This window comes from Manis pentadactyla, chromosome 2 (assembly GCF_030020395.1).
Source record: "Manis pentadactyla isolate mManPen7 chromosome 2, mManPen7.hap1, whole genome shotgun sequence".
Classification (NCBI taxonomy): Eukaryota; Metazoa; Chordata; class Mammalia; order Pholidota; family Manidae; genus Manis; species Manis pentadactyla.
The window spans coordinates 149866739-149880663 of NC_080020.1; the positions used below are offsets into that span (position 1 = coordinate 149866739).

At 38.1% G+C, this 13925-nt stretch overlaps 1 protein-coding gene across 3 annotated transcripts in view; it reads right to left on the bottom strand.

Moving 5' to 3' along the window:
* Nucleotides 1-13925, bottom strand: part of IL1RL1 (interleukin 1 receptor like 1) — a 32622-nt gene that overhangs the window by 16943 nt on the left and 1754 nt on the right. Inside the window, exons 2-7 of one of the 3 annotated variants that reach the window (XM_057496889.1) lie at nucleotides 10584-10754; nucleotides 4232-4410; nucleotides 3508-3718; nucleotides 2326-2500; nucleotides 2067-2229; nucleotides 7-78 (exon numbers count right to left, since the gene is read on the bottom strand). In XM_057496889.1, the coding sequence (XP_057352872.1) occupies nucleotides 7-78; nucleotides 2067-2229; nucleotides 2326-2500; nucleotides 3508-3718; nucleotides 4232-4292 (682 nt within the window). In that variant the 5' untranslated portion in view covers nucleotides 4293-4410; nucleotides 10584-10754. Of the gene's footprint in view, nucleotides 1-6; nucleotides 79-2066; nucleotides 2230-2325; nucleotides 2501-3507; nucleotides 3719-4231; nucleotides 4411-5229; nucleotides 6047-10583; nucleotides 10755-13925 lie in introns of those variants that run through there. The other 2 variants (XM_036907400.2, XM_036907401.2) reach the window with 2 other exon arrangements.

A 13925-nucleotide genomic window follows, 5' to 3' on the forward strand; every position in this document is an offset into this window, starting at 1 on the left:
CCTTACCGATTTCCACTTCCCTTGTTTCATTGTGTGGAGGAGCTATAATTACTGGAAACAGAGAAAAGCCTTGTTCATCTTAAAGAAAGAAAAAGAGCATATAAATAATAGAAATGCATTGGCTAGTCATCAGTATAAAGCTTGTACTTTCACATTTCTATCCTATTTCATAGCAACATTTCTCACATTTTTCCCATGATGACCCAAGGCGATAAGTACTCACACAGAGGCCCACACATGAAGGAAACAGAAAACATTCAAGTAACACTTTCTCTTACTACCTCTGATACTTTTTGATATTTCCTATACTTTTTTATAGCATGAAAACAATTGTTAGTCCAACCCATAAATTAGTTGCATGCCCTAGCTATTGTTGAAAACCTCAGCTCTACTGAATAAGCTACAGGAAGAAGATTGTAAAAGATGCATGAAAATGATAAACACCCAAGTTCCAGTTTTCCTGTTTTCTCACAGCTTTCCATCACTGCGGCCCATCCTATGAGGGAATTGAAACTCCTGGGGTATTGATGCCTAGGGAAAGCGAAGAGGGGCTCTTCTGGAGCACTCCTGCTTTCCTGCGCACCCTGGATTCTTTTATTTTTTCAGGGTAGTGTGATTAAGGACGGCTGCCTGCTTTGATGTTTAACGGTGAGAGGCGCAAATAGAATGTGACCTGGTGATGCTTAGTTTACAGCATTGAAAACCTCCAAATAATACTTTTCTCCACTACTGGGTTGCCCTAAGAGACCTGCCACACATGTAGATGCTACTTCACCTACATCCACAAAACAAGCTATTCCAAGGAGACCACAACTCTTTGAAGACTTGATACACTTAATTGTGAAGTCTTCCCTCTCTCTGAACAAGCTTGTAGAGAATTTAAAGTAAGTTTGAAAAAAAATATTTTTGGAATCAAATGACCTACTTGAGGTCCAACCAGGATTGAAAACTACCCGAGAATATCTCTGTATTCCTTTGTAAAGCTGCTCACCAAACTTTCAATCCAGCCAGTTAAATTGATTTTTTTTTTCTCTTTACAGAACCTCTGACAACACATCAGGACAAGGAAAGTCAATCTTGCTTTGCAAATAGTTGTACTGCCATTCAAACAAGTTAATGAAACTAGCATTCAGATCGTGTTGTCTTTGAAAACTTGATTCATAAAGGAGAGAACAGATGTGACTCTGGATAAGTAGTGTAATCTCCCTCTGAAACGTCTTAAATCTTGATAGTGCATTTAGAGAATCTCTCTGTGTCACAGTAGAGAATGTGTAAGATACAGATGTAAGTAGAATAACATAAGATGAAGCAGGAGGATGTCCCAGGGAGCAGGGCAAAGTACAGCTATGCCACCTTATCCACAGTTCTCCTTCTGTGGTTTCAGTTACTGAGGTCAACTGAGGGCAGAAATATTACATGGAAAATTCCGGAAGTAAACAATTCATGAGTTCATGAGTTCTAAACTGCATGCTGTTCTGAGTATGGTGAGGAAATCTCACACCATCCTACTCTGCCTTTGTCCAGCTCGTCCTCACTATATACACTAGCTGCCCATTAGTCACTAAGTAACCTCTGGTTAGCAGATGACTGTCATAGTATCACACTGCATTTTTGCTCACTTTATTTACTTTACTTAACAATGGCTCTAAAGCACAAGAGTAGGTGCTGGTAAGTCAGATATTACAAAGAGAAGCCATAAAGTGCTTCATTAAGTGAAAAGGTGAAAGCTCTCGACTTAATAAGGAAAGACAAAATTTTATTAAAGTATATTGTTATAAATTGTTCCAATTTATTATTAGTTACTGTTATTAATCTCTTACTGTGCCTAATTTATAAATTAAGCTTTATTATAAATTAAGCTTTATCATAGGTACGTGTGTATAGGAAAAACATAGTATATGTAGGGGTTCAGTACTATCTGTGGTTTGAGACATCCCTGGGGTCTTGGAAAGTATGCTTATGGGTTGGGGGACGGGCTACTGTGTAAGAAAGTCAACAAAAAGGAAACAATTCCTCCCATGTTATCTTTTTTCAAATATTCTGTTTTGTTAAAGTCAGTAGCTTACCTTCAACTGTGAATGATCTGGTTGCTGTCACATTGTAGGTGACCCCATTTTCATTGTGCATAAATTTACATGTATAATCACCTGCATCTTTGCTAGTTGCATTGTCAATTAGCAAAAATGTCTTGTGTGAGCGGTATCTCGGGCCTTGAAGAGCTTTACAATTCTGCAATGAAAAATCCCTTTCTGTTTTCAGTAATTCTTTATTTGCATCTATTTTCATTATGCAGTTTTCATCTATTTTCCCCAAATTTCCTCCTACCTTAAACCACTCAACAGGTGCTGTCCAATTGTAGAGGCCAATTGTAGGGCAATATATTTTGGAATTTTTTTCAGATCCAGATGTTGTTGAATACATCAGATAATCTGGAATATTGCAATCTGGTTGTTTTCCATATACAGTGACATTCACATATCCAGTCTTATTGGAGGTAGGACTATTGAAATAAGACAATTTTTAAAAGTTACTTAGCATAATGGAGTAACTTCCTCCAATTCTCACTTTTACTATTTTTTTTTCTTAGAACAAGTGATATATAGTGACTCTTTTCTTATTTAAAAGTAAGAGTTTTTAATACTTTCTTGTTACATTTGAGATAAAGAATATAACCACTGTGGTACCCCTAAAATGACTCCCTCCCCATTTCTTTATACACTGTATACATGTTAATGACAAGAACATGAAATTATAAAGACATTAAGCATTTATTGAGAGCTGACTATGTACCATTCATGGTGTTAACATTACCTCATTTTGTTCTCGAAACAATGCTTTGAAGTGGGTTATGTTATCATATGCATTTTACAGATGAGGAAATGGAGGGACAGATGCTGTGAGAAATCAGCATCTCACAGCTAAGTAGTTACAGAGCATGAATTTGAAATTAAAACTTGCCTGACCTCAGAACCTAGGCACCAAACACATCTTGCCTTTTGATGTGTCCACCTAACATTTTATATGTACGAAACCAAAACATTTAACAATTTATATGTAGAATAAGTAATCTGTAGGCATGTAATCTCATGTAACCCTTTTCAGCTTACCTCTCAGGTTTAAGGCACTGGTAAATGTCCTTCTGCACTCCCCACGGAATCCTTGACACCCAGCATCTAGGTCACTGGTTTTGCGCTGGTTTGTTCTTACTTCCAGCCAAAAGTGAACGATTGTTCTCACTTCTCTTGGTCACTAGGAAAACTAGGTCTTTTTCAAATTGTACTACAATTTGCTCCCTGTCATTATACATACAAATAGTTAGCTCATAACCACCTAAACTTCAACCTGAAGGTATTCCTAAAAGTATTACTCTTATTCAATTTGCTTTATAAATTTAACTGTTCCAGAGAAATCTAGAAAGGTAAAGAAAATGAGGGCAGCTCCAACTTTCAACTACGAAAGAAGTAAAGGTAGCAAACCCAAGGATTCTGGTGGCCACCTGGGTAATACCTTCTAATAATGCAAGTATAAATTCCAGAATCGTCGACGTTGGCTGGGAGAAATTTAAGGTGTTCCCCTGAGGCAAATACACGATTTCCTCTCTGGGTGGCAATATTTATGTTGGCTCCTGAGTAATACCAATCCACAGGGTATTGAGATTTTCCTTGTCTAGGACATCTCGCAATTAAAGCCTCATTTTCCAGACCCCAGGATGGTTTTCCTGCAAATAAAAGAAAATATATAAATGTGATCCTGAAATGATCAAATGAAAAGATTATATATATAATTCCTATATTAGAAATGGGATATACTTTATGATACTTTACTGAGAAAGAGTAAGCAAATGATGAAGATCTTTTATGAAATGCTCTGCTGGGTACCACAGATTAAGGAATTCATTTGAATCTACATCCCCCACCTGGCTCCAATGGAAAAGCAGCCATGCCTACCTGCACAAAGCAGCTGTCAATCAACAAATGTTTACTATACTCCTATATGCAGGCAGCATGTTCAATTTGGGAATATTTGAATATCTAAAACTAAAATGATGATATATTTGTTATGAAGAATTTTTCTTGATAGATTTGTGATGAAGAGTGACTACAGAGCATAAGTGAAATTTCCAGGTTACAATTTAATTGAAACAACTGGGAGCAGTTAAATAAAAGGCAAATGTTTCTAGAATTACTTAATTTAAAGAATTTTAAATTCTAGTTGACAATATAATACTTACTAAACTTAGTTGCTGTGGAATGTATAAGAACTGTTAGAGTTGTTAAGACCCAAAGTCTCATTCTCAATTTTTCAGTTTAGAGCAAGTATCTGGTATCAGTAACTGATTGTTGAGGTTATTCAAGTTGAATCTGTGACATATGATGGTGAGGGTCTCCACTAGAAGGCTGATGGCACTACCTAATATTTAGAGTAGGAAAGAATTGTCAGTGTCTCTACTGAAAAATACAACATACAAAATCACACGCAAAATATTTATAGCCATGATTTTTACTTGCTTAATAAACTGCTCCCAGGAGAAATAATCAACAAGTATTTGTTATGTATAAATGTATATAACAGCAAAATTTCACACATGCATCATTGCATTTATTTCTACTAAGCCTCAGGGCCACGTAGACCTTACAACAGTCATGCTACTTCACAGTCCCACAAGCAGGTGCTGAAAGAAGCTACATTAAGAGGAAAGAAAATTAGTTCCTATTTTTTAAAAAAATTAAAACCAAAAAACTCAACAGACCCCAGAAAATACAATATTAGAAGTGCTAATATAAAACCACAGGTACCCACACTGACCGGCAGCTGCATACACACGCGTGATCCACACTTAGGCACATACACAAAGCAACTAAGGAATACAGGAAAGTGACCAGGAAAGCAGTAATTAATTTGCTCTGGAGACTAAACTTTGTTCCTGCCTCAGTTTGTCCCCAAGATTTACCAAAATTTTTCTAAGAATAGCTGGAGATCTGTGAAAAATAACTATTTCTTTTTTTATTTTCTTTCAGCTCAAGAATCATTTAACTATATCATTTTTATTTTAAAGTTAGGGGAGGGATGGAACCAACATACAAATTGACAAATGTAAGAATACGTAAAACAACCCTTGCTAGATTTCAAGAAAGCATATTCCCTCCAAACATGAACTATTGATACTTTTCTTATTATAAGCATGGAAAAGTTTTCATTACAAACTTTAGATAAGTAACTGATGCTTACCCAAACTGAGACAGAAGGCATGAATGCCAAGTCAGTGATCAAGCTAATAGTTCCACGTTACGGCGGCTCCTTCCTTGCAGACTCCCATGATCATCTCTCTCTGTTATTTTAAAGGAGAGACACTCAAAGACATCCTGCAACTCACCACTCCACCCACCCTGAGATTTGAGTTTCAGCCAAAATTCATGACTTATTCATAAATGCCGGTAAGTCACATGCCAAAAATTCTTGACTTTGGTATTTAAATATTTAAACAAAAGAAGAATGCAGAATAATCCCTTCCAAGGAGGTAACCAAATCACCTCCCCCTATTTGAGCTTCAGTTTCTCAAGATGAATAAGATTTTTTGTTTACTGCCCTGATATTATTACCTCTTTGGTTCTAAAGGATCCTGAAGTCTTGGGGCCTTGAGTCTGCCCTTCCAGGTTGAACTGACACTTCCTTTGGCAGAAACGAGTTAGGTAGTCTCAGCCAGCTTTGGCACATGCAGTAAGAAAAGTTTCAAAAGCAAGTGGAGTTTGTGGGGAGCAATGAAAAGTAAGCAGGGCTCTATGGGGGTTTGCAAATGCTCTGTTTATGGTTCAGAATGTGACAGTCTCATCCAAAAACAGACTCCAGCTCCTCAGAGTTAAGTCCTTGCAGGGCTCAGTTTGCACCGACAAAAGCAAATTTCTAAGGAGTTCAGGGAAATCGAGAGAGACTGTGAGTAAGAGGGCTTTCTCATGGCCAGCAACAAGGATGGCCCCAACCGTCAACTCTTGGGCTCCATGTAAACCAAATGTTAATTGCAAAACATGGTTTGAACTATGCAGAGCCAGTATGACTCTATTTTATTATGAGTCAATTCAAATTACTTTTTAAACTCATCACATCCCAGAAGGATTCAGGGACTAATTCCAGACCAGCACCATAAAAGTTGAGATTTATCTAGAACTCACTTGAGCCAAATACAGTTCTAAGTGATCTACACATATCAATAGCATTCTCCCAACCATGCAAAGAGGCAGGTACTATTCTATATCCCCACTTTATAAATCAGGGCACCAAGGCACAGAAAGGTTAAGCAACTTCTTCAAGTCACATACTGCTAAGAGGCAGAGGCAGAATTTCAACCCAAGCTGGCTGGCTGCAGAGACTAGATGCCTAATCACTAAGTTATCTTGACACCAGGTGAGGACGGTGAGAAGAGGAAGCATTGCAAAGAGGGTTCTAGCAGGTTTTTGGAGTCGGTTTACTACAGCCTCCCCCTGACGCTGTGGCTGGCAGGGCTCTGCAGCTGCCCCTCCATATGCATGAGGTTTAGTCAGATTTAGTCATCAGTCATGTGCTCTGAGAGTAAGAGGTACAAAGTCCTGTCATGGCTGGAAGATATACCATAAGATGTTTGGCTTAAATTGAAGGAACTAGGTCTGTTTGTTGCTGTTCTCAAGTTATTTGTCAAAGTTCTTCTTTTCATAATCATACAAGTTTCACACAGAGGCCCCAGAATCAGGAGCAGGTGAACTTGGAAGAACACGTGGTCATGGTGAGCCCTAGATAGCACTTTGTTAAATAAAATAATACAAACTGGAATGTTCTTATTCTCGAATAGGTACTTTTGTTTTACATCCTAAAACATCTTTTAAATTTTTTAATTAAATTTAGGCATTTATTCATGAGCCGGCCACATTTACATTGGTTTTTTCGTTTTAAGTAAGGTTTCTCAGTTAAAAATTAGATTTCAATTAGAATTTTAACATACTAATCATGAAATATTACAGAAGCACTTAATAAAGTCTATCATTGTAAAATAATTCAGTCATCCATTCAACAATTAAGTCTTTTCGTTCAAAGTACAATACTGTGTGTATGTATTATCAGCATCATTCTAAGTTTACAGATTAAAATTAAAACCCAAGAATGAGTCTGGTTAAAAAATTTGACCAAGGTCACCCAGTTGTGGCTGGGGTTGAAACCAATCTTGTTGAACCTCAAAGCCAAGACTTTTTTTTTAATATCAACTAAAAAAAAGGGATTAGAGCAGTAGTTTTTCTTTTATAATTGCAACTGGGTTATTCAACAAAATAGGCTAGTTCCTCCAAGCCTCTTCTTTATAAAGAACTAAACTATTTTGGCTTCTAACTACTATGGTACCATCCAACATAAAAGTATAGTAGTTTATAGCAACTAACACAAAATGTGAAAAGTAAGAGCTTCCAGTAAATACATGAAACAGAGATTTTGAGCAGCCGTGAACATCTGCCAGGTCAAATCTTCCAGTGTCTACTTATCTCTCTGGCAGACACCCTCTTTTAACAATTCTTAGAACTACTCTACATTTTTTAAATTAATCTAACCTAATATGGGCATAGTTTTTTCTGACTTGGGTGTTAAATTTTGAAATCTGCATGGCTCTGTTTATAATCAAATTCTCTGACATTTCTATGAAAACACTAAAAATCTTTATTTCCAGAGTTACAGTTAATGGCTTGCATTTGGAACCAGGCACTCAAATATTTCATAACTTCGAAGATGTCATGTGAGGCTTATTCACTGGTCTTGGCTGGTGTCACAGCTACATCAAGATGCAGATATCTTGACACACACCAGAGCTGGCCCTGTGTGGCCTGGTCTTCCCATAAATCACATCAAAAGTTGGAAAATTTTTCCCTGTTAATCTTACATGAATTCAAGTGGGTCAGGTTATCACTCCTTGATTCTCACAAGCATGAGCAATGGGGGAATTTTTTCCACATTTCGTTAGCTAGCGTTTCAGATGCCGCCGTCCTTCCATTTCTCCTGATCAAGTGTGGCAGGGCGTGTGACGATGGGGCAGAACCTGTGTTGTGTCTGGGGGCCTGGCTCTGGGCCCAGCTCCATCTGCTGTGGCCCCGTGGGCCAAGCACTCCTGTCTTCTCTAGTTTTGCTCTGCTCTACTACTCCAGACCCTAGGAGCCCTCAATGCCCAGCTCCCTCTCCTCGTCTTCCTTCTGGTCGCACCCAGTACTCCCCTTCAACAGCTGGAAAAAACTGGTATGCATTCAAGGACGAACTGGAATTAGCAAACCTTTGTTTCTCTAGAACAAAACTCCTCATCTCCAGCAACCCTCCCTCCCGCTAAGAAAAGCAGGTTGTCTCACAGCTTTATCCCAATGATGGCAGCCCTGTCCTTCCAGCTGCTCAGGCCAAATTTTCCCTATGTGGTTAACTCTTCTTTCCTCACAAATCTGACATGCGATCCATCAGGACATCCTATCAGCCTCACATTCTAAGTACATCTTACCTGCAACTACTCCCCACCCCCACTGCCCCCTTCCCTGTCATTTCTCACCTGGATTTTAACAACAGTGTCTAATAGTCCTCCCTGCTTCCACCGGTGCCCCTCTTCAGACTAGTCTTAATACAGGAGCTCCAGAGATGCTGTGGAACCCAACGCACAGCGTAGAGGCCTCCAGCCTTTCCACCTCACCCTTAGAGATGACGCCCGTGGAGCGGCTATGAAGGCCCACATGCTCTGAAGCCCGCCTGCTCTCTGACCCCTCCACCCCACCGTCCATCCTGCATGTCCCCTGACCTCTCCAGGCCTGCTCTGCACTCTCTTCCCTTTGTCTGGATGGCTTCTCCCAGTTACCCCCCCGGGGGCTGACTTTCTCCGCTCCTCCAAGTAGATGCTCCCATGGTATCTTCTAAATGAGACTTAACCTCAATACTCAATTTTCTTTTCTTTCTTTTTGCTTCTGAATAACTTTTTTTATAATTGAAGTGAAATTCACATAACAAAATTAATCATTTTAAAGTGACAAGTCAGTGGTATGAAAACCACCACCTCCAACTAGTTCCAAAAGCTTTTCATCCCCCCCAAATAAAATCCTGTACCCATTAGTAGCCATTCTCCCCTCCCTTGCTCCTCCTAGCCACCAATCTGCCCTCTGTCTCTAAGGATTAGCCTATTCTATTTCATTTATATGCAGTCATACGATAAGTGACTTCTATGTCTGACTTCTTTCATTTGCGTAGTGCAGTCAGGGTTCATCTATGTTAAAGCATGCATCAGTACTTCATTCCTTTTAATGGTTGAATAATATTCCATTGCATTAGAATATTACATTGTATTCGGGTATTGATTTATCCATTCATCCACCAGTGGGCATTTGAGTTGCTTCTGCCTACACCTGTTGTGAATAGTGCTGCAATGGACATTGGAGTCCAAGTATTTGTTCAAGTATCTGGTCAGTTGTAAACCATTATGTCCCATTCCCCCTCCCCTCCCTCCTTACCCTGCTCTGGTCTTGGTCTGGGACACTCACCACCTTCTAAGTTTCTGTTTCCACATTGTGTCTGCTGTTCATGTTCTATTTTCCCCCACCAGTTATGAGCTCCTGAAGGAAAGATGTTTTTTAGCAGTTTTGTCCACTGATACAGCTCTTGGGTCTGTAACAGTGCCCAGCACAAAGCAGGTGCTCAAAAATGTTAATTGAATGAAACAGTACACCTGACCAGGGGTGGAGTATTTGGTCTGAAAAATAAAAGTTTTATGTATTAACCTGAACAAGAACAATGTGCTTTCCACCATGCTTTTACATATCTCCCTTAAAACTGTCTTTTCTGTTCTATTTCATGGTAAGGTGAGGCCCAAGTCACCCTTGGAAGGCCCCATGGTTATTCCTGGGGCCAAGAAGAGATTGAGCCCCGATCAAGCCAGAAGGACGCTGTGGGCCAAGGACAGACTCAAGACAGAAACAGAGATGAGGTGCTGGCCATATGACAACCAGCCAGCAGTCATAAGTTTTTGCAAATGTGAAATGACTAAAATTTCTTTGAAACTAACATTTTAGGACCATTGTATAATCTCTCCCATATTAATTCCACAGAATCTATTGCTGCAATAGATTTGTCGTCCTTTATAGTTCATGTACATCTTCCTTTGTCTTGGAGTCAGTGTGACCTTTTGTTGACCAGAATTAGAGTGTCTGTAATTTCTGTGAGAATTCTAAAATTACATGGGAAATGACAGTACTTAGAATAGCCAAAAACATCTTTAAAAAATAAGAATGAACTTGAGGGACTTACACAACCTGACTTTAAGACTTAATTTAATGTATAATAGTGAAACGGTGTGGTATTGGCACAAAGAGACATATACATCAAAGGGTCAGAAGAGAGAGTCCCAGAATAGACTCAAACAGAGACTACAAATTGATTTTGATAAAAGCACCAACATAAGTTTATGGAGAAAGCATAGTGTTTTCAACAAATGATGATGGAAAATTGGCTTTCTATATGGAAAAAAAATACTTTTATCTCACAGTATACAAAAAATAAAATCAAAATGATTCATATATGTTGAAAATTACATTGTAGAAAATTTCCATTACCTGTTGTAGGCAAAGATTTCTTAGACTGGATACAAAAATCACAAATCATGAAAGAAAAATAACTTGGACTTCATCAAAATTAAGAACTTCAGTTCTTCAAAAGACATCATTAAAATCTGAATAGGCCAGCCACCTTCAGACACCTTTATACATCTCATGGAAGACTTGTATCTATAATTCATAAATAACTCTTACAAATCAAGATGAATATGAAATAGTCCATGTAAAAATCTTCAAGCAGAAGATATGAACTAAGATTTCACAAAAGAAAATATATCAATAGCTAATACATGCATAAAAAGATTCTCAATACATGCATAGAAGATTATTAGAGAAATGCAAATGATTAAAACAAAAAAGAGATCTAATTCCTGGCTAATATTACAAAGACTGACAATACCATATGTAGGCAAGAACGTGGTACAATGAGAATTCCCATATGTGACTAGTGGGAGTGTAAATGATAAATGACTTTGGAAAATAGATTAATAATTTCTGACAAACTTTCAGCATGTGACCCAGGAATTCTTCTCCTGTAGATTTACCCCCCCAAAAATACAAATTATGCCTACAAAAAGATTCATACACAAATGTTCATAGAAACTTGATGACCATCCACGTGTACGTGGATAAATGATTTTACATTCATCTGATGGAATGCTACTGAGCTATATAAAAGAAGGAACTATTGATTCACACAGCATGAGTGAGTTTCAGAAACATTATGCTGAGTGAAAGATGCCAGGTGTAAAAGGGTACACGCTACATGATTCCATTTACATACTGTTCTAAAACTGCAAAGCTAATAACTGATTACCTGGGATGGGAGATGGGGGGCTCAATTAACTGTAAAGGAACATGAGAAAAACTTACAGGATGATATCTTCATTGGGATGATGGTTTCATAGGGTATACATTTGTCAAAACTTATTGAGCTTTACAGTTATGCTAACCAAAAGAAGCCAAACCCAGAAGACTATGTATTGCACGTCATTCGGATATGAAGTCCAACAACAGGATTAACTTTTTCATACAAGTATAGATTCACTGAATTGAATCCTTTCAGTTATAAGAATGTCAGATTGAAAGACACTTTCATTATGAAGGTGGAAATAAGGGTTCTAAGAGGTACAAACTTTCTATTATAAAATAAATAAGTCACAGGGATGAAAAGTGCAGCATAGAGGAATAGAGTCAATAATATTATAACTTTGTATGGCGAACAGATGGTAACTACACTCATCACAGTGGGCATTTTGTAGTGTCTATTAATATCAAATCACTATGTGGTGCAACTGAAATTGATATAATACTATGTCAACTACAATTAAAAAATAAGATAGAATAAGAAGGTAGAAGTAGAAATAGGAGGTGGGTGAATTAACCCTGGATTTGACCCAGAGACACAAACCATCACTGACAGATTGAAAGGAAGAAAGAATTAAAGGGGTAACAAACATACACCAAAAACAGAACAAGGAAAAAACCAAAAGGAGCCATGTGTGAAAGAAACCCCCAATTTGCTCAAAATACTCTTTAATGATAGCAGGAGCCAAGCACATTCTAAGATCATCTGCTTGGTCACCATGATTTAAGAATGTCTTAGTTTTATGAAGCTTAATAAAGATCACATTTTGAAAAGATTAATCAACTTGCATGGGAGCTAGTTTACTAGAAAATTCCTCCAACAAGTAATGTCTCTGATATATTTTAAAAGTTGGTGTCGATGTCAGCAGTGATCTAACAGAGACTGGTTGGGGGAAAATGCTTAAATTTCCAGGAAACAATGCTCAAAAACAACTGAAATGAAGACAAAGCAATTTAGAGCTTTCCAGCCCAGATTTTTTCAAAGCCCTCCTCCTAAAGGGAAGAACGATGAGGGAATTCACAACTGCAGCCTTTTCCTTTACCTCTGTGCTCACCATTCCTGTGAAGTAGTGAAGCCCAAGGAAATGTGGGATTCAAGAAACTGCTCATTTCTATAGCCTTTAAGTTTACTGCTCAGATGGTGAGTTGATACATTCAACTACCAACGTGCAGTCAAGTCAAGCTTCAAGTAACAGGGCCTGATATTTTCTGACCCACTAAGAATCCAGGGTGAAGAGGACCTTAGAAAGTGCTGATTGGTTCTGGGGTGAGCAGAATGAGGAGTAAGGAGGACAACCAGGAATAAGCCCACATCCTGGGGTGCTCAGAGGGGTGCAGTGGGGCCAAGAGGGTGAAAGCAAGATTTTGTGGGTATGACACCAAAAGCATAGAAAAACAGACTGTGAGACAACATCACACTAAAAAGCTTCTGCATAGCAAAGGAAACAATCAACAGAGTAAAAAGGCAACCTATGGAATAGAAGAAAATATTTGCAAACTATGTATTTGATGAGAAATTGATTTCCAAAATATGTAAGTAACTCTCACAACTCAATAGCATACATTTGCTAAATACTTGACTAGAAATTTCTCCAAAGATGACATACAAATGAACAATATATGAAAAGATGCTCAACATCACCAATCATCAGGGAAATGCAAATCAAAACCACAATGAGATATCACGTCATACCTAACAGGATGGCTATTATCAAAGAAACAACAGATAACAAGTTTCGACAAGGATGTGGGGAAATTGTAACCCATGTACACTGTTGGTGGGAATGCAAAATGCTATGGAAAACATTATAAGGTGACCAAAAAGTTAAAAATAGAACTACTTTATGATCCAGCAATCTCATTTCTGGGTAAATATCCAAAAGAATTTATATCCAAATCTTAAAGAGATCTCAGCACTCCCATGTTCATTGCAGGACTATTCACAATAGCCAAAATGTGGAAACAACCTAAATCCATGGGAGATGAATAAAGAAAGCAAGTGTAGCATACACATGCGTATATTGGACTACTACTTAGCCTAAAACTTGAGGACATTATGCTAAATGAAATAAGCCAGTCGCAACAGAACAAATACCGCACGATTCCATTTATATGAGGTATCAGAAAATAGTTAAATGCACAGCATCAAAGAATGGAATGGTGGTTTCCAGGAGCTGAAGGAGGGGAATTTGGGGAGGTAATCAAGAAACATCAATTTTCAGTTAAGCAAGATGAATATTTCTAGAGATCTGCTGTGCAATATTGTGCCTATAGTTTATAATACTGGATTATACTTAAAAATGTGTTGAGATAGTAGATCTCATGTTAAGGGTTTTTACCACAATAAAATAATTTTTTTTGCCCCTGATTAGAATCCAGACAACCTGCCTAACCCTTACCTCTTTCCTCGTTCTGGAAACTGGACTTGGTTGCTGTCAGAGTTTTGTTACAGACCAGAGGGACTCTTCCCTCCGT